At 36.6% G+C, this 22,163-nt stretch overlaps 2 protein-coding genes across 6 annotated transcripts in view; one reads left to right on the forward strand and one right to left on the reverse strand.

Moving 5' to 3' along the window:
* Nucleotides 1–14,534, forward strand: part of LOC118748163 — an 18,677-nt gene extending 4,143 nt beyond the window's left edge. For 3 of the 4 annotated variants that reach the window (XM_036482502.1, XM_036482504.1, XM_036482505.1), the window contains 5 exons: nt 87–192; nt 10,882–11,057; nt 11,126–11,556; nt 11,646–11,868; nt 11,927–14,534. In XM_036482502.1, coding sequence (XP_036338395.1) covers nt 87–192; nt 10,882–11,057; nt 11,126–11,556; nt 11,646–11,868; nt 11,927–12,820 — 1,830 coding nt within the window. In that variant the 3' untranslated portion in view covers nt 12,821–14,534. Of the gene's footprint in view, nt 1–86; nt 193–3,676; nt 4,638–10,881; nt 11,058–11,125; nt 11,557–11,645; nt 11,869–11,926 lie in introns of those variants that run through there. The other variant, XM_036482506.1, reaches the window with a different exon arrangement.
* The window catches only part of LOC118748161, a 59,761-nt gene that overhangs the window by 21,101 nt on the left and 16,497 nt on the right, over nt 1–22,163 (reverse strand). The window lies entirely within an intron of this gene.

Raw genomic sequence — 22,163 nt, forward strand, 5'->3', positions numbered from 1 at the left:
TACAAATTTACATGGGATGTTAGAAAGGAGTAGAACAGGGTGCCACATATCTAATGTAATGTGTAATCGTTTACTTTCAATTCCAGACGGAGATCATCAGCACTTGCCGTGACAATATACGTTGTCTGGAGGCCGTACTCCGTGGTCCGCCTGGCACGGTGCTCTCTGCACAGTGTGCCGGCCAGACTAAAGGTGAGTTGGCTATTTGTATTCACCTCGATTGCAAGTGTGCGCCCATTACACGATTCATAGCGCGGACAATAGACTTTTTAGCGGACGTTAGTAATATGCTGATGTACTTTACGCTTTACCGCTTTCTTGTAAGCACGCTAAAGAGCTTGTACTCATTAGCCAACTGTAGCGTGCCATTTTTCAAAAGATTTTTTTAAATAACAAAAAACATCGCCCGCCAGCAGCGCACCTCTATTACATCTTTAGAATTTGTGAATACTTTGTGACCTTATGGTTTTTAAAACTAAACAAATGTATTATTTTTACATTCCCACGCATGTATACATTCTTCATATATACATATGTAAGTTGCTATAATCGGTATTGTTTTTGCAGTATTGCATAAGATACAAATACATAGATTTGTTAGAGAGGCGAGCCAATATAGATTTACAAATAGTGAGTTAACTGTTATGCATTTGACAAGCATATTACGAATTTATCAAACTTTTATATCATACTATCTTTTATTTTCTACCAATAAAGATGTTAAATATTTTGAAAACTGATTATTTCACGCGTTTGATTTTTATGTTCGTATGTAGTTTTGTTTTCTAGTTAGATTATTACTTTACTCGTTTAGTTTAATCATCGTAGTGCTTGTTTCATTTTCCATGTGTATTGTCAAATGTACAACTAGTGAATTAGCTCATTACTTTCATCTGCATAACTATTATTATGAACTTACATATATGTATGTACCAAAATACTAAAGAACTAAACTAACTCAAAAAGCTATGATAGGGTAAAGGGCACACACCTGTACTTCTTATATACTTATGTAAATATGTCTTGTAGTTTTCACTGTTTTGAACAAATTAACGACAACAAAAACTGAACAGAAACTAAAAACTATTTGTTTAGCATTTCGAATATTTTTATAAGACTAACACTTGAATTGACTTTGGTGTAATAGATAACTTGTAAACACTCAGATATGAGTACCATCCTAATATCTGTAACTTCACTCGAGTGAGCAATCAACATTTTTATCAGTTTTTATCAGTTCAAAGAATACAACGACTCATCATACTCAATTGTTTACACTGCGCTGCGCCATCGGTTTGGCCTCAAAAGAGTCCGTTGCCAGAACGGGTGGTGATTGTGTGCGCATTGAATAAAGGGGATATATTTTGTAATTTGTGGTGTAAAATGCAAAAAGGTGCAAATTTGTTTAAGATAAAAGAAAAAAGTATAGTAAGAACTTAAATTGTCTTAAATTATGCTATCAACAATTTACATGTCATCGTTTAAAGTGTACAAAACCGCGTATCGTCGTTCTGCAAAACCGCGTAACTGACTTGTTTTGCTAAAAATTTGATTTACTCACCGAAGCTCTTGGCTCAAGCCTTAGCCATTCGCCCTGAAATATACTAGCCAAAAAAACGGTTGCTTTATAAAAGAGGGAACCATTTTGAAATATGAGTGTTTTTACTCTCTACAAAATAGTTTATGCAACTTTACATACGAGGTTTTGCATTATGTTGATACGCGGTTTTGTACTTTAAACGACGATATGCACTTGCCCCCTTTATAGCTGCGCGCTTGTTATTGCGCTGGGAATATATGTATTTTTATTTTTAAAGAATGACGTAACTAATTAAATACAAAAACAGCACTTCAGTTTAATTTATTGCCAAATTTTGGCAACTGCTGTTTCACTGTTGAGTTCATAAACAAATAAGCAAGCGAAGGGTGTTTGTTTTTGTTTTTTTTAATTTAAATTTCTTATTCCAACTCCATTGCGCAATATGTATCAGCAAAAAGTGGAAAGCAGCGGTAAACAAAATACTATAATTGGCAAAAATATTTGTATGATGTTTGTAGAAACAGCGGCCTTCCATCGCACTTCTTTCTGCTCTTTTGTATCTTTTTTTGTTGCGTTAATAGAATTTTAGTTTTAATCCGTTCAATGCCAGGCGCCTATATAACTAGTATATACACTCATACGTAAACACTTATATACAAATATACAAAATTACATTTATGTAGGCTTTATACACATCCATATATATTTGTATGTATGTCATAAATAAAAGCTTAACAGTGGCAATAAGTAAAGCTTCGAAAGCAATTTCCATTAAACTGTCCAATAAAATAAATTACCAAAGCTGGCATATTATATTAGGGTGGTCTGAAAGTTTACTCATTATTTTACATAAACAAATTTTAAGCTTAAGATTTTACGACGGTTAACACGTCTTGTAAATCCCCTAAATATGTTTCAATCGGCAAAATCTATCTCTCTTCCGAAGACTTCTAAGAATAATTCCCAATTGAATTTTTGGGGTTTTTGTGGGACCCATAAAAAAGATTAATATTAAAAAAAAAATATTTAATATTAATAATAATAATAGATTGGCGCTTACACATATGTTAGCGTTTGGCCGAGATTATCCTCTGACTTGTGGCGTGCGTCTTTATGTTGTCACACAAAGCGGAGGGACCTGCAGTTTTACGCCGACTCCGAACGGCGATTGTATTTTTGTGAGCAGCTATTTCCATGGCAGATATACCCTCAGAGGTCTGTCACTGCCCGCTGAGTGGCGACCGCTATTAGAAAAAAAATATTTTTTATTTTTGATGTTCCGAAACTGGGCTTGAACCCAGGGCCTTCACAGTGGTAGCGCGCATTTAACGAGCAATTGGGTATTATTCCTTAAAGTCTCTTGCCTATTGAATAATATATATTTTCAATGATTCTATACCATTTCTACGAAAAATTGTTTTTGAACGCTTTAAGCGACCTCTAAATATTTTTAAATAAAAAACAAGGGTAGTTTTTTTTGGACCACCCTAATGTACATACATATACATTTTTATTTATGAGATTGCGATGTCATTTTAATACAAAAGAGAAAACTCGCTCCTTTGCTTGGATAAGAGAACTCTGTTTCTCTTTTGTCTAGAAGCTCTTCGCTTTTTGGCGCTAGCCACAAAAGCTCCATTTAAATGTTATTTAGCAGTGCGTAAAACTACAGTTCACATATATACATACATAGGTTTGTTATTGTGTTAGCACTGTAGGTTTATGTTGTAAATGTTATGTTCAGGGGCATGTGAATATGTCTATTTGTTTACTTACACATACATACATACATACATATAATAAGTGCTTAGCCGTTGTTTTGCGAAGACTACGTTTTAATGTTGTTGTTGAATTTTCTTTGCAATATGTGGAGGGGTTTTCTTTACACTGAAAAGTGCTTGCAAGTTAATCTGTTTTTAAGTTTGGGGGCAACTGCTGCGCAACAGCTCTGCCGCGTGAGTAACCGAAATCGTTGAGAATGGTGTAGAAGCACTTTGCTTGCTGTGCGACCCAATTCCGTCAGTGTGTGCTACTCTTGTTAGCAAAGTGGTTGATTGTCGCGGGCCACCACCATTGTCTGTCTGAAACCGTTTGTTTGTTTGGGCATCGACAAAAACGACGAAAAATCAGGTCATTTGGCAGTTAAAAAATAACATTGCGCAGCGAAACTAAAGAATCTCAAATCTGTTCATTTAAATTGAAAAATTCTGTGATATTAACTCGTACCTTTAAATAATACAATATTCCGTGCTAAGTCGAAATTCGTAGTGACATCAGTAACGTAAATTAAAGCAACACTAAGTAATTCTGACAGCGCAGAATCGCAGAGAAACAACCCCATTTGCTTACTATTTACTTACTATTGAGGCGACGTCATCCCCACGAAAAGTGTGTGATCTAAGTAAATGACAAATGCGGGGATGTTCGTGTGAATAAAAATTGAATTTGACTTTGGCATGAAGACTTTGTTGTTTACCTGTATTCGTATGGTGGCAACAACAAACAAACAAAAAAGATTCACATATTTGTGCATAACAAACGCATGCAAACGAAAGTGAGCCAGCATATTTATGCATAACCAAATATGTTTGGCCCATATTCGCTGAAGATGGAACTGTAATCTTGCATTCGTACATACATATGTACATACATGCTTACATACGCACATTGAGTTCAGGTGATGAATGCAGATCATGTACAAGCATAAATATTTAAACAGCAAAGTGTATTTGAAAAAGTTGATAAGAAAAGAAGAAGTGCTCGAGCAGACACCTTAAGCAAGCCTCTTAAGAATTTGGAATAAAAGGCCATGTGGTTGGTATTCTTTTGCCCTATACGTCTAATAAAATAAAAACAACAATAATAATAAGACATATTAGAGCGAGCAAGTACTCGCGCTAGTCTAAAGGTTCGCATTGAGAGTGCCAGCTATATATGTATGTACACACAATTTATATGCATAGATGTACATATGTATGTATACATAAGAAAGCTAACTAACTGAAAATGAAAGTCAACGTCGCAGTGCAAACAGACATCTCAGAAATGCTCTCAGCGAGCTCATCGTCAACGACATCTCGATCATCTTCTGAACACGGTAAACATTTTTGAATCAGTAGCACAACATGTTTCATGTTAACTATTTCGTGTCACAACGATTTACAACGAAAATCATGTTAATCAAAATTCAAACTTTGTACGAAATTTAGAATAATTCTAAAAATTCATTGCCAATTAAATTTTGGTATAATAAATTGGAAGTTTGAAGTGGTTAATGGGTCCTACTGATATTTCATAATTTTTCTATGAGGGGCTTCTAGTTAATTTTAGTTGTGTTTTTTCGTGAGTTATAGTTCAAATAATATACTCCCAGAATAACTATTTGAATATTTTATTTCTTAATATCAAACCTTTATATTTGCCTTAACAAATTGGAGTCGCTGTAGGCCACATGCGACAAGTTGTGTGGTTATAGCCGTGCGAGTAGTTCAGGGTTAATTAAATGGCAATAATGCATCAAACAGCTGCCGGATTTTCAAAGGGCCCGGATGTCTCCGAAAATTAAGTTGGAAGATAAAGTTATAATATTTTGCTAAATTTTAATAAATACGGGAGCGTTTATTAAGTACACATGATTTCCATGCTGGTCAAAACAACCGTCAATCTGGCTTGGCTGAGGAAACATAGATAGGTTTCCCCCACGTTCTGAAGTCGCCAAATATTTGCTAGTCGCTCAGTTAATTTCCGAGCATGACCGTGAAGAAATCTATGCGTAACTTCGTAAATCGGATAAAACTGCAGCAGTCACATTGAAGTCTTTAATCTCACCAGTAAACAGCTTTGGTCTAGATTTTCCATGCGCCAGCTAAGGACACATAAATGGCACAAAATTAGATTGAACTAAATATTGTAATTTTTCAACTGAAAGTTGATCATAATGTAAAATTTGCGCATCCAGCTTGGTGCCGCAATATCAGTTACATTTACGGCGCCCAAATATCCCGTTAGGTTTGGCTTGTTTACCGTTATCAATTTTGTGTAAGCAATGCTAAATTTGTGTCCACTACACATAAATGGCGCAAGTTACTTTGCATACGCATTTCCCGCGAAACTTCAATAGAAGTGCAGGATATTTTCATAGCTGGATAATTTTTCATATTAGAAGTGTTTTGAGAAAAAAAGGATTGGAACATGGTATCAGGAAAACATACTACAATTGCAATAATAATATCCGCCAGGCTTGTCAGAAGACGGTTAAATGAAGCAAACATGTTTGGGCGCATTTCGAAAAAAAAGCCACTACTGTCAAAAAAAAAAAAAATTAAAATTCAAAGCGATTGAACTTCGCCAGAGTCCATTAGAGAGAAAAAGGCCTATATTTTTGGAAAATCGTGCTGTGGAGTGACCAAACGAAATCAACAGGATAGGACCAGATGGAATAATATTTGTTCATCGTCCCATACGCCAAGAATAACATCCAGTTTTCACCCAGAATACGGCCAAGCACGGGGGAGGAAACATTATGGTTGGGGGTGCATTTTCCTGGCATGGCATAAGGTCGCTCGTACGGGTAAATGGAAAATCTACAATTTTCAATACATAGGTTTTCAATTGGCTCTGGGCTGGCCAATCTAAAACGTCGATCTTCTCTGCACTAAACCAATGCTTGACTAGTTTAGAGGAATTTCAATTTAATTGGCATTCTATTGAAGGCATATGGTTCCATGTGGTGTTTCAAAATGTCTAGGGAATGAAGTCAAGATTGAAATTGCAAAAAAAAATATAAAAAAATAAAAATATTTGGACTATCTTTGGTCTGCCGTTCAGGAAGCTTGGTATGCCATACCTAAAATCAACTGTCAAAAACTCGTCGAGAGTATGAATCGTAGATGTAAAGCAGTCATTAGAAATAAATTCTACAGTACATAATATTAACGATTGAAATGTTTGTACAGAAAAATCTGGATAAAAACACAGCTTTAACTCGATTTTCCCTCTTTTTTCACATTTTCATAATTTTTGGTTTTATTCTTGAATTCGAACTTGAGTTTGTATAATTATTAGATGCGAGGAATAAACTTTTAGATTTGGCTATTAAAAATATTAACTTAAACAATTGTGCCATTTATATGTCCATAGCTGTATTTAGCAACGGGCCCGGATTTTTTCGGCGGCCGGACGGCTTACAACGAAATTCGCGTTTGATTTGTTCTATTTCAACAGTTTTTGTATTAAAAAGTGAACAGTCACAGTTCGTTGAAAATTAAATGCCGATATATTCGAAAGTTTATATAATTGACAAACGGGTTTCTCCTCGAACAGAAAATCTGATTTTCATATGTAGAACACGCATTTCTACATATACATATATGTATGTATGTATGTATATATGACAATATAATGAATCTAATATGAACAAATAACCTTGAAGTAGACCACAAATGTGAATGAAATTACAAATCTGCCATCTATACACGCATATGTTTGTTGGTATTGCATTGATGTACATACATACATATACAAATACAAATATATATATATATATATATGTATGTATGTATGTTCATATAATGAAGCTGTCTAATACTCACGTTTGTTTACGTTTTCCTAGTTATAACACTACAAACTGCTTAGGCATCTGCTTGAACTAGTTGTTGCTTGCTATCTAGTAAGCGCACACTTAGCTAATCATACATATTTACATAGATGTTATAAAAGCCAAACATCAATATATTTTGCAGAAAGTGCATTGACTTTTGATAAACAAGCCATATCTACAAATGTACGCACGCACGCATGTACATATCGTCGCTCGTATGCTAGAAACATGAATGTCTAAAAATGAAAATTTTGGGAAATCAAGTTTGAAAGTTTTTTTTTTTTTGCGAGACTTAACTCTACATTTATGCAAGTGAAATTATAAAATATGTGCTTTCCCTGTGTACGCATGGTATTCTGGGTTTTGGTATAACGTAGAACATCCAAAGGTTAATCAAGTCAACCCAATAACTCAAAACTGATAAATTTGCCCATTGATGCTTCTTGCAACAACTCTGCGTCTTTTATCGTGTTCCCTTGTGTGTACTGGTGGCGTGGCAGAGTTTGTTGCTGATAAATACTCCGATTTTTACTTCCGACTCAAGCGGAACAGCTTCCGTAGCCGTGCGTTGGCAAATCGACGCTCATAACAGATACGAGTTCACTAGCTTTGGATTTTGAAATTACGCAAAGGGAAAGTCAGCGTTTAAAAATACCCAGTGACGCCAGCGCATAACACCAAAAACAAACAAAGTGTGACACACCATTTTTTTTAATTAAATCTCTGGCAGTCCTTCAAATGTTTTGCTGACTTTGTTTATGTTTTATTTGTAAACAAACTGAAATTCATGTTGCCTCCATAGAAGAAAAAAGGAAAGTGAACGTTCAATGTTGGCCAGGAACACTTCTAGAAGTAAAAACTATTTGGCGCTATCATAAAGTCACATAGCAGGCAGCCAAAAAGCATATAAATACCAAAACTCGGAAAATGCATTTTTGTTTGTTTACAAAAATTGCAACCATATATTTTGTGATCATATGTTTTCGTGTTGGATAATTTTTGCTGACTAAAATTTTGCCAGTACAAAATGAACGCTTGCTCTCTCAATTTTTGTGTGTGGGATAATTTTTTGTCGTTATCGAACGCCATCCCGTAAAAATTTGGAAAAACTATTACAAATTTTTGACTTGTCGAACGCACCTATAGTCACTTGAAATGCAAAAAGAGGTAACAAACATCGTCACTGTAATGCAAAAAGTCGTAACTAATAAAATATTCAAAATTCACACTTTGATATGATGGATTTCATCGGATTACAACTCCCACATCATTTTATGAAAATAAAAAATATTTGTCCCGACTTTTTCCATTCCAGTTACGATGTTGTTACGTCCTTTTGCATTTAAGGTGACGATATGTATAACTATACCCTGATTTATTGCTTAAATGAGCATTCAAATTATTGCAATATAGAGGAGGCCGAATTGAAAAGAAAGCCCACAATTAGACGAGCAGCATTTTAATCAAAACCTTCAAGCAACTCTGTGGTACCGTCATTGGCGCTGCAATTAGTAGTAACCACTTCAACAATAGCAACAACAACATGGCTACGTTTCACGCTATTGAGTCAACTGAAGTCACTGGCGCGAATAATTACACGAAAATCGGCAAAAAAAAATAAATAAAACTTACCTTTTTCTTCCTCTCTCCCCCCTGTGTCGATTTCTTCGCTGCATGAACGTTGGTTCGGTTTGGCGCGGCATGCAGCAGCACCAACAACTGGCAATTAAACGAAAATGCGTGCGAGCATCGAACCCCGTGTATGGCAGTGGCCTTGTGTGAGCGCCAACGAAATTCCTGTTAAGTTAACTTAACTGTGCAAATCGTCATCTGGGTTCGACGTGCGCGCCTAGCTGCCTACCTGCTTACCTGCTCCGCCTATGCCTGCTCGAATGCGCTCCAATGTCGCCAGCAAGCAACCAAATTTGGTTGCTGGTTGGTTAGCGACTTGGCATTGGGCTCACTTCTCTTCGTCAATACCTACAGCTGGCAATCTGTGTTCGCCCAGTGCTTGTCGTTTTCATGGCCAGAGATGCAGGTGGGCGCGGCGACAGGGTGTTGTGCGTTGCACAATCGACTGCACACAGCTCCATTCAAGTGCAGCTGAATTAAAGGCTACCAGTGGGCTTTTGGTTTTCGCAAGGTGCGGTCGTAATCGCTACTTTTCCCGCTGAGTTTCATCGAATTTTAGTTGTTCATTTTGGCCCTCGCCATAATTTAAATAATAGAGGCACCAAGTTTACAATCATATTTACATAGATATACTACATACGGGCCAGCATTCATAACCACATATCCATGCATGTATGTACATGTTTTAACTCTTAACTTTTGTGACTAGATACCACTCGGTTTTCGAAACGGGATTCTATTCGGAAATACTTTGGATTACAAAAATATTATATAAATTCATCTAAACGTTTATTTACGAGGTTTACACAGTTACGAGGCATTTAAGCGTTTATATGAATACACTGATTATATTTTATGTGTCCAGGGGAAAAGAGAAAATTAATTTCGAATAAGAAGAAGAAATATTTTTTTGTGTATCTATACATTAAGGGAAATATGTGAAAACAATAAAACATACGCGGACTTATGGTAAGCCACCTACATATGTGAAAATACTGATTTATTGTAAATGTTCAAAATTTGTTTTAACATCATCGAAAGGAACGTCCCACATACATTTTATGTATAGAAACAAATATAAAAATTTGCATACTGTATTTTTAAGACCACTCTTAAAAACATGTTGCTAAGATCAATAAAGGTGTATCTAATTTTCGGGGTTTATTGTGGTAGGCAATCCAAATTTTCCGATTTTAGAATGAATTTTAAAAGGCGAAAGTATGCAGTGCAATTTAACCCAGATAGTACCTGCGATGTTTTAACTTCGCCAGATGAAGATACTCTAAAGCAGGTTAAAGGCAGTTTGCCATAGTAATGGTGTGAAAGTAAATATCTGCCAATGTTCAAGTACCGCCTAAATCGCCGTTGTGACAAAAATGAGATTTGGTAACCCTGAACACCAGGCATCGAAATTTATAAAATAATAGCTACAGAAAATATCGCCTCTCAAGGCAACTGTTTTTTCGCTCTCCAGTAAAAATTGAGCGCCGTGAGACTGGACGATGGGAACATCGACGATATGTATGTGTATGTACCCTGCAAATATCGTTGGACCATGCCTGCTTATTGTTATCCGATCATTGATCGTGTTTTAACGATCGTAATCACTCCACTATGTTTATTGGAGTGTTGTGTTGCCGAGGTAGGCGGTTTACTCCATGGAGTTGTTTTGTGCTGCTCTAACGTAATGCGGAGCTGCAGTATATGGTCCTGCCCTAGGACATCGCAATGTTAATTTGACCACATTTTTGATATGCATTTCGGTTAGTTTTGTAGTACTCCTTACATGTTTGCATAGAGTAGTCGCGACTTTTGCAGGGTATATATATAAGAATGTATGCATGTGCATATTTTAAATTTTAAATACACTCTTCTCTACAATCAAATACAATTTCCAATTTGTTTAACTGCCTAAGCATTAAGCACCGCAGTCTGTCCGGTGGGTAGCGTAACTGGTGCGTTACAGTTTCGTGTCGGAGAACCGTTGAATCACTTTATTCACTTCGACGCGCTTCGCTGGTCATTTAGTTGATGGGATAGTTGCTTGACATGAGGCATCTGAACTCATAAAATGAATAAACTGGCACGTACATTTTTTGTTTAATTTCAGATTTATTAGCTGCTTGGGAGGACCTATTGGGCTGGAGCGAAAATGCTGCATCCGCACGTAAAATGCAAGAGGAGATGATCATTCTCAAGCACGCGCTGAACAAGTTGGGCAACAAGAGTACATTTGAACTATTGGACACAGAACCACAGATCCAAGTCGCAATTGAGGCTCTAAAGGTAAGCGAATCGCACTGGCTAGCATATGTATGTAATAAGAGTACTGACTTATTTTTGCGTATTTGTAGAGTGAAAAAACGGAGTTGCAAAATTACCGCACAAATATGCTTCGCCTGAATGCCAGCGTGCACAGTTGGCTAACGCGCCAGGAAAGACGCCTACAGAATGTATTAATGGAGGAGGAATTGAAAGCAGCTGCTGAAAAAGTGGCCATTGAGCACGCGGACGATCGAAACAATTCATTCGCCGCTGGAGGTGATGTAACCGGAACGCTTAAAGAAAATACCACAACTGTGGCAATCGATTTTGGCAACGGGGCAGCAAATAACGCAATCGTTGGCACCGCCACTATGACCACTTCCATTGGCACTAGTACCGCTGGTAAGGGTGCCAAAGTGTTGGATATACACACACTAATCAATTCGGAAAATGAATTCCACAAACATTTGAAGAACGAAGTGAGCGACATGTACAGCGCCTGGGACGATGCTGACGCAAGGTATCACACTGATACATATATCTGCTGTGGAAGCCTAAGTCAATCATAAAAAACTAATTGTAATTTCTTTATGCCTTTGTCTTCGTTAGGATAAATACTCAACTGGAGACGCTAACGAATTCACTGATCGCTTGGCGGCAGTTGGAGAATGGCTTGTATGAGTTCCAGCAAGCGCTCGGCCAGGATCGCGGCACATTAAAGGGGCTCGAGGGTGCGTTGGACAAGGGCCAAGCCAGCCCAGTAGAGCTGGCGCAGAATGTTAAGGTTGTCGCCAAACTACTTTCAGAGCGCGTAAATGTTAGCCAAGAACAGGTAAGTACGTCCTCTAGTGACGTTGACTCGAATTTTATTAATATATCGCTTTTCTCAGCTTACTGCGGTACAGGAACATCTGGATCCCAACCATATCTTGCACATTGCAAAATTCACCGCTTCCAACGGCTCGCTTTCAGACTCAGGGATTTCCGACGGTGGTGCCACTTCTGATGGCGGGCTATCGGAGCGTGAGCGTCGACTTGGTGTCTTGCGGCGTCTAGTAAAGCAGTTGGAGTTGGCTTTGGCCCCCGGCAGCGAAGCGATGAAGTCCATTGCAGTGCGTATGGAGTCCGCCGAGGCAGAGCTCAAGAACTTGCAGAACACCTGTCGCGACTTAATTGTGCGCACAGCAGCTACACATCAAAATAAGAAAGTCCAACAGCAGCTACAGCAAGCAGAAGCACATCAACTTCAAGTACCTGGTGGAGAAGAAATGGATAGCAGTGTACGAAATACTGCCGGTGAAATAGTAAAGGCGAACGGACATGCAGGAGGCAGGAGAAGCAGTGCAACGAAAGAGCAGGAATGTGCTGCTAAAGAAAATGCGTCCCCCAGAAGAAACGGACGTCGCAGGCAGAATAAGAATTCCAACGGATCCAATACAGACGCCGACAACAGCAATGCCTCCACATCAGCTAACGCATCGGCTTCGACTTGTAAAGTGGTGGGTACCAAACTGGCTGCTGGTGCGCCAGACTCTGGCGACCCGGCAGACGATCCAGATCTTGAGTTCGACATGGACGAAGCAGACGACAAGGATGACGACAAGCATCCTCATAATAGCTGGACTTGGCGCATCGCCAAAGCAGCTGTGCCTGTGCAACTGGCCTTGATCACCTTCCTGTGCGCCGCCTGCCTCATGCAGCCCAATTGCTGCGACAACCTCAACAACCTGTCAATGAGTTTCACGCCTCAACTCCGTTATATTCGTGGTCCGCCACCAATTTGAATCGACTGCTAGCAGCACCTCAAATGCTTCCGCATGCGCCGCCAGCAGTGCAGACACACACCGTGGTAACGCAAAGTTCGCGTCAAGCAAATCAACCACCAGATAAACTGCAAATATGCATTTATAAGTAAGAGCTCTACGTTGCGAACGTGTATCGAAGACGCGCGGTTGCCAATATGGTTGCTTTTAGGGGGAGTGTAGGAATTAATGTAACTAACTGATAGCCGATTAATATGTTTGCATGTCCTAATACACGCATCAGAGGCGCAAGTTAAGGACTTAAGGAATCGCTGAAGCAGATGCCCGTGAAGCGCAGTATTTTAACATATCATGGATAAAAGCCTAATCAACTTCTCCTTTGGAGTTAAACTTCGCGCTGTCAACAGAGGTGCATCGCATAGTTGTTGAAAGATAGGCAAACTAAAAGCGATGACAAAACATTTATTTTTATGGGGATGGCATTTTATTTATTTAGATCGTAAAGGTATTCATTCGTTAAATAGAAAAGGAAACTGCAAAAAATGCATTGGATAACGGTACATTACAAAAACAAAATGTAACCAATGATTCGCAATTACGGATTACGGTACAAAATAGCACCAACACCAATCACTCTAAGCTATGTATTGCGACTGCGAAAAGTAGTGGCACATACGCCCGGCATAATTATATGGACCTTGAGTTCTATCGAACATTGGTGAATGAGTATACTTATATAGTTGCAAGTACTACCGATAACAGAAAATATCAACAAGGGATTAGTTGTTGATGTAGCAAATACAGGAATAGGAATGAAAGTTGTTCGAATTATTGCAATAACGATTACTACGAAAGAACACACGCAATTTCCCTAGAAACAAGCTCCGCAATATCTTTTGATACGAAGCAATGCGACAAAAGTATAGCGAGAGAGCCAAAATGATATCTTGTATTCAGTTGGATAATAAATAAATCTCTGAAAATTACAGATTTGATAATATTTTATATATACAGCAGCGACTTTTTTGTTTCGAAAACACTAAAGTGCCTGAAATACAACGCCAACAAAATGGTTGAAAAATGTTCATCCAATAAATGTTCCTTATGAAATGATTGAAATTGACAGCAGAAAGCTATGAATGGGACTCCGTCCATCTGGCATGGAAGCTATATAACTACATACATACATACATAAATATTTTGAATTGCCGATCCGTCGATGTCGGACATTTTACTTTGGACGCCCAATGCCCACAAATTCAAGCTGTTTTTGTTTTTTTGCAGTAATCGCTAAAATTCCTTTTCTATTATATTAATAGGTGCAGCAACCGAAACTCGTTTTAGGTTAGTAGTTGATTTGCACTTTTATATACATACATACATATGTGTGTTGGTTACACACAACATACTGGCATATATGTTATTTTGCATCGTAATTGTGTTGAAAGCTCAATTTTAAAAAAGAGTTAATTCTAATTCAAAACAACAAAAATAACAAAAAAACTTATTCTTAGTAATTATCTTAAATTTAGTTACTTGAATTATGGTTCTATAGTAATTGATAATTTTCTATTCAACGTATACTTACTTACATATTCTTAGCGTACAATAAATGCTGAATAAAGCGAACATTTCGTAAAAGGTTCGCTTCATAAAATAATAGCATTGCATATTTCACAATATTTCTGAAGAATTCTAACGTATTTATACTTCTATGGGCAAAACAAAAAAAAAACATTTAAAAATCAATAAAAAAATATATATTTTACATGGAAGATACAAACGTAAATGGTTTTAATTTCTCCTTTAGCCGCAAAGGATAAATGGCACTGTTGGCATTCATTTACTTGGATACCAGAGATGTAGGCGGTAGAATTTCTGTTCCATGGATAATATCTACCAAACCCAAGAATAAAAAGATGTGTTTCAATAAGAATTTGTACGGTTTAGCCAAAAATTTAATCGGTAATTTAAAAAACCGCATAAGTCAAACAATTAGAATTGTACAGGAATCAATAAAACTCTGGAGTTAAAAAAAAACGCGGTGCATAGAATTTTTTTGAGCTGAATATAGTACTTGAGTTTATAGAGATTAAAATGTAAAATAATCTTTATAGGGATTATTTATTTGCGGTTGGCCAGCTAAATATTTTATGATAAAATGGCACGTGTTCTTCTATTCTTGAATAGAACCAAGATATTTCGATGTTAATGATAAATTCAGTAAAGAGTCGATTTATTTCAATATAGATATATGTATATACATATATAATGTGGAATAACAAAATATTTGAATACCTTTGGACGGGAATGGCCTGGTAGCTGCTGTGCGCGCGTTGATCTGCTAAACCGAAGAGACATGAAGAATTTGCGGGATTTTCAAATCGAACCACCGGACAATAACCGATATTAAGGGGAAACTTAACGAAGGGTTATTATCCGGCGGGAGCCGTCAGTTAACGGCGCGAATTAATGATAGTACGTGTGCATATGTATATGTGTGTGCATACGTATATATGCCAATATTAGGGCGGGTCACAAAAGAATGCAAATCTTTAGGTTGAAGGCCTAAACGCTATTCGTAAGCTTTAGCTCATGGAAGTGACACAGCAGTTGTAAGTTTTTCTATTAGTATGACTGAATGCTTAATGAATCCATCAATAACTTCCTCGGCTACGATAGTACCTTCGTTATAAAAATCATAATGAAAACTCATACATATATAGCTCATTTACTTCAATAGTGTCACAATCCAAAAAATTTAAAGTTTGAGTTGAGCATGCAGATTACCGCTACCCCTTCTTTTATGTAGTGTAAAAATTTCATAGCTGTGTTGTAGTTGAATAAAATACTTTTTAATATTTTAACGTTATGTATATTCAATTAATTTCAACCAACTGAAAAAATATTTTTTCTTAACAAAAAACGAATTAAAACATTTTCCAATTTGTAATTGTTAGTTTTTTAAAGTAAAATATAATACAGTAGAAGCTCCACAGCTGTATCAATTACCAGTATCTCACAAGAAAAAAAAATTATTCATTTTTACTATGGGAGGATATGTAATTTCAAAAACTTTAATGCCGTTTTCTCGAGCTTAGCTGTTTTGAGTTATGACACTATTGAAGTAAATGAGATTTATGTCGAAGGAGCGAACGATTTTTTTTTTGTTCTTTTGGGACACTTTCCGTACGATTGAGTCGACAAACATGTTTTTTTTTAATATAATTGACCACCAAGTGCATGCGAAAACCAATTAAGTCACTGACCTTTCTTTTTCATGCAAATTATGTTCGACATTTTTTTTTTTTTGTATAGAAGAAAATACCATCTGCAAAAAAATCAAGGCGAATTCTTAGCCACTTGAAACTGGCACTTTCTTAAGCTGGAATTTAATGGCCTACAAAACTGCATAATTGGAATTTTTCTAAAAATAATTGACTAAAAAATCTCTTGTAAAATTTTGTTTAATTTCTAAATTTTTTCTACATAGTTTGAAATTCGATCTTTTTTTTGTTAAAAATAAAAAACATCAAACAAACAAAAGAAAAATATGTAGCTAAAACTGGTGATAATGTCGTGTCGCTATTATTTTTCACATGACTACATTTATATCGCACCCTAAATCAAAAACAGTGACAATACAAAATATCCCAAATGTTCAGGTGAAGCAAAAAAATGCTGAAGTCTCAAAAGTGTTTTTCCAGTTTTTGAAAAATTTTAAGTGTGACTGTTTTTGATTTAGGATGCCGTTAAATTCGTGTAGGTGTCTAAAAAAGATTGTAGAAAATGTATAACAAAAAGTGTTAATGTTTCCCCTTTTTTTTGCAATAATAGTAGGAGTCTCAATTTCGTTGAGTAAGTTTATGGCATTTTTCGAGTATGATTCTCCGGGAAGTTGTGTTGTTGCTTCATCAAATGTTTGTGACAAAAATGTTTTTTTTTTTGTTTTTGGTAAGTTGAACCAATTACATTAGACTAAATTGAGTTTAAAGGCTATTTTTTATTACATATCACAGAGGCCAAATATATTTTTTTTGCAGATTTGAGCGGCCGACAGGCTGACAGGCTTCGTTGCGTATCTAAGGGTTAATCTAAAATCGTTAGTCTAATATCGTAAAACAAAGGAACAAACCTTTGCTGCATAGCGCGGCATCTGTTTTGTTAATTCATCTATCGCGTTGGTATGACAGATGTCGCTATTACGCGTTCGTAGATTTAAGCAGAGAACGTATATAAATGAGACGGCGCATTCCCAGCGACCGTTTTTGTTCTTCAGAAATTTTGAGTTGTCCGAGGAAATATACCACTCGTCGACGAAATGCCGGCTGCCACCACGCCAAAGTTTTTCAATTCCACCACTCTTCGACGAAACTTACCATAGTGAAAAGCAAAATCCAAATTAAAAACGAAAATGAAAAGAGAAATAACAAACTGATCAGCTTTTGACAGCGTGGATGCTTGCAGTGGCAGAGACGTGCTGGCGTCAGAACAAAAAAAAATAAAATAAAAATGGAAGTCAGAACCAGTGAACCAGGTTTTGGGCGAGCCTATTCCCTTTTTGTCCATGCAATTCTATGTTTTTTTCCCGTTTGTCATTTTAGATTTTCCCGTTTCTTGCCCCTTTTTATATAACCCAGTTTTTAAAAATGGCATATAAATTTTTCTCCGCGTTTTATTTTTTATACGATCATTAACCGCATTTTCAAGACTCAGCCAATAACAATAACAATTCAATTTACATGTAATATTATTAATATGAAAATATCACTTTAAAACATATATTGCATCTACTTACGCGTTATTTATACATATCATTCGTGTGCAATTTTGATGCAATTTTTGAATCACTGAACACTGTTGTCAACAGCACTGATAAGTGATCAAATGCAGAAAATGCAATCACCCCTATTCTGCATTTCGACTCGAATCGAAATTTTCTCCGTTTGGCAACTTTGGTATTCTGCGTTCCATTTCTCTGCTTGCGGCAGAACATGCATGAATTTTTCTATTTCAGCTAAATTTATAAGATTTTCTAAAATTTTCTCTGGCGAAAGGTCCCTAGTGTAATACACCGACGGATCGAAGATGGACGACGGGCGCATGATTCAATAATACAAGGTTGGATAAATATTGACATTTGTGTCAATCGACTGCCTTGTAAGGTTGCATTTGAGAAGGAAAGAGAAGCGGGTAACAATAGGGGTATTCTCTGAGTCTTGCAAAGCCCTTGCACGGTGCACGGATTGCACGGTTTGCAAAGCTGTCCCATACGAAAACCGGTTTTTACCGTGCAATCCGTGCAATCTGTGCACCATGCAAGGGCTTTGCAAGACTCAGAGAATACCCCTAATTTTATCTCCTTTTGTGTAAAGGTAGTAGGAAAAGTAAGTAGTCTGGTAGTGCTGAAATGCGTTTTTGTATACAAATTAAATTAAATATATAAAGAAGATTCCACTGATCTACACAATAGACAATAAATTAACTTTTTATGGCCACATAAATATTAAAATTGAAATAAATGGATATTAACATAAAATACTTGCCAAAGAAAAATCTTTGAAATCTTTGAAGAAATGTTCCCAAATATTCAAAATAAACCATGGTTTCATTGAAATTCCAGTATATATTAAACAAAATTAATGGAATTCAAACAAATCCTTTATTCAAAGGGACTATATGAAGAATTATACAAATAGTAAAGATGCAATTGATTTACTGCATATAAATTAATCTTTTAAAAATTATTATATTTGTTGCGTTTAAAGATAACATGTTCAATATCTTAAATAGAATTACATTTGGTTTTTTTTTTATTTAAATTTTTTAGTAATGTTTTCTACTTTTTCCTCCAATCAGTCTTGCTAATCATTATATTGGTTACATTTAAAATACATATATTCAATATCGCAATTTAATTACATTTGGTTATTTAAAAATCTAATTTTTGCGGAATGTTTTTTACTTTTTTCTTTAATCAGTCTTGTTAATCATTATATCGGTTAAACTTTAAAAATATGTCTTCAATATCGCAATTTAATTACATTTCGTTTTTTAAAAATGTTAATTTTTGTAATGTTGTGGACTTTTTTCTGCAATCAGTCCCAATGAGCACAAGAAAATATCTTTATTAATATTTCCACTTTCGCTTTTATGGAGTGGTATACTTACTTGTAAATATGCAAAGGCTGCACTTGACCAACCAAAACGCTGCAGTGGTAAAAATACATGCACCAGCAAACGTGGACGGACACCCAAGTGATCCTGACCTTCACAAGAGAATATATTTATTAATATTTGTATTTTCTGCACCAGCCATACGTGGACGGACACACAGGGATCCTAGCCGGCAAAACTTACTTGCAACGGCTGCACTTGTTGTAAAACGCTACTCTTTGAATACAAATTATGAATAACTCCGATACCCTGCAAATAAATATGTAAATTATTGTTGTAATTCAAAATATTTCCATTATTTTTGATTTTTTTGCCATACTTACTTGAATTTGCCCAATAAGAAAATGAATTTCCACGAAACAATCGATGAAAATATCGGCAGTGTTGCCTGTTGAACTTTTTATACGAAGACAATATTTCTCCTTGTATTTTAGTAGTAGTTTCTACAATTCAAAAAAGAAGGCAACACAGGCTAAGGCAGAATGCGGGAGCGAGACAACTGCCAGGTTACCCAACCTTGTATTATTAAATCATGGACGGGCATACTGGGTAAGGCTGAGTTTTAGTTTTACTAAATGTTATTTTATTTAGATTTTTATTAAACTTGGCATTGAAAGAAAAATTAAAAGCTTACAAAACATTGGGTAGGTTTTGGTTGGTTTTGGCAGGGAACTTTGGTAGGAATAAAAATTTGTCCGTGGCAACACTGCATCGTACTGAAAATCCGCAAAGTTACTTGTTCACAGTGAAAATGGCCCTTAATAGTCGTAAATAAGTAATCGAGGCATGTTATTTCGGAGCTCTTGCGCCAAAAATAGGCAAAGAACATAGAACAACCGAATAGGAGGGATATAAATTTTTATTCGCTCTAATTCGTTCTCTTCTGCGATTTTGTTAGGGTATAGTTGAATCTTCTTTGGAAAATTGAACCAAGGCCATTCTGAATTTTTGTCCCATAATTATCGTTTTATCTGGATTCACAGACGTCTTACAGGCTAACATAATATTCACGCACGCCGCCAACTTATTGTCAAAAATTTCTCATGCACATGCAACTTGTATGAGATCAACCGAAATTGAACGGCGTGCGTATGAAGCTAACTCAATTTCCAATTTTTGTTCTGCGTGACATTTTGATTTGACGTTTCGCTCAATGAAATCAAATGCAAACGCATGCAAGTCAATTTCGGGTGACGCAAAAAAACAAATTCGACGGCATGCGTACCAAAACGCAAGCCGCGAATATTAGGTTAGCCTGTAAGCCATCGTAATGTCTTAGGGTCAGTTTTTCAGTGCCGGTTTGAACTTAGATGACGTAAGTTGCGTTCGCGTTCAACAGCTGGCTGAGATTTCATCCGCTAACTTTAGTTTAAACTCGAGCAAAGAATTGAGTCAGATTAAACCGTGCGTTGAAAAATCGGCTCCTTAAGTCATAAAATTTTTCAGCGTAAAGTAACGGTTAAAACGTTTGTAGGAGATTTATACATATGCCAAGGAGAAGCAAATTTTACTTAAATTTTGACTTATTATTTTGACCCAGTAGGCTTTTCTGCCTTTTAAGGCGAAAATTAGAGACAACATTTGACGAAATTTTTTCGGGCAGAAAATATTCTGTGATTTTTTACTTTTATATACATATGTCTCGTTCCCAGATCTTCATAAATTTTTTTTTTTTTTATGGCCCGGATCGATCCTTGTGCCACTCCAGCAGATAGTTTATGCTCTTTGACACCGTCCTCAGTATTGTACATTAGCACTCTATTTGCTAAGTAATTGTCTACAATTTTGCGGTGATATGCAAGAATTTCGAAACTGCGTAGAGCGTCAACTTGCGGTGTTGAGTGCACTTTTTACTTCGGGGCTAACCAGCAAGCCTAACTCCTTTGCTGCTCCCTTCTACATTTCATCACTGAGTGTATCTTCCGCCAATTGTTTTACTAATCTGGCAGCGTCTAAAGTTGATAGGCAAACTATGTATGTCCCTGAAAGGTCTCCTCTTTCCCCGATTGCTTCTTGGTATGTATGTGCATATGAATTTGTAATTTAATTGGTCAATGAAATAAGAATGACTATTTGTATACAGGATGCAAATAGAGTCTCCATTTATGTACTTTGAAAACAAATCCTCTGAACTGTAACAGCATCAATTAGAAGATTGTGTCATCCTTCAACGGATCCAGTCAACTGTATTGTTTAACGATTTGTAACGGGAATATCCCAGAATATTTGACCATTTTGAATGTTTCTGTGTGAAATTATTCCCATCGGTACGTTTTGCGGTATGCAAGCTGTGGCTGTAAACACTAATGATGCGGAGCGGAGCTTTTTTTTACCTTTACTTAATTATAATAAAAATTATTGGTGGTTCTTAGATATAGAAATTCTGTATGACAAACAAATTAAAGACCGTTAGCTTTTGAAAAATGCCAAGCCAAGAAGTAAACGAACTTCTTCTTAAAGATTAAAGTATGTATATGTATTTATTTTTTTCAACCATCAGCACCCCGCGAGCACAACAACAACAGCGACAGTTGCCGCTTACAACCTTGATGACGGTGGAAGTGTGTGAGTACTTTTTTCTCGTGTTGTAAGTGGCCAACATTGTTCCAACATTTAAATTTGCATAATCAAAATCAAAAACATCATTTTCCAGCACTTTTCGGCATCTCACACCAAACGTACCAGAAGCGGCAACAGCGTAATTGTGACCTCAACTCGCCTCATCGACGCATCCCCCATTCGAATCGAGCATCCAGCCCGTGTCAATTTTAAAGTCGCTGCAACGCCCATCAATATGCCATAAACTCAAACAATGACGCACTTAACCTCTTCAAAGCTGCGAAACGCCACCACTTCAGCCAACCCCGCTCAAATTTAACATCTCACAGCAGCCCTCCCTCACTCCACTCCACTACGCTTCATGTCGTCACTTCGCCACTGACGCAAATGTCGTCTGCTCAAAGCAAATGAAATTATGTAAATTCTTTTTATGTAGATGCAACATCAACAACAACAACAACAGCCACCACAAACTGGTGGGAGTTAATCTGGAATATTGTATAAGTAAGCATATTATTATAATTGCTGGCGGCTGGTGCTAAAATCGAATTTGTTGTCAACACAATGCTGTTACATCACTGCGACTGCCGCAGAAGGAGCAGCTACAAATTGGTAAGACGACGACGAC

The sequence above is a fragment of the Rhagoletis pomonella genome, unplaced genomic scaffold (assembly GCF_013731165.1).
Source record: "Rhagoletis pomonella isolate Grant_MI unplaced genomic scaffold, Rhpom_1.0 Rhpom_scaffold_00012, whole genome shotgun sequence".
NCBI lineage: Eukaryota > Metazoa > Arthropoda > Insecta > Diptera > Tephritidae > Rhagoletis > Rhagoletis pomonella.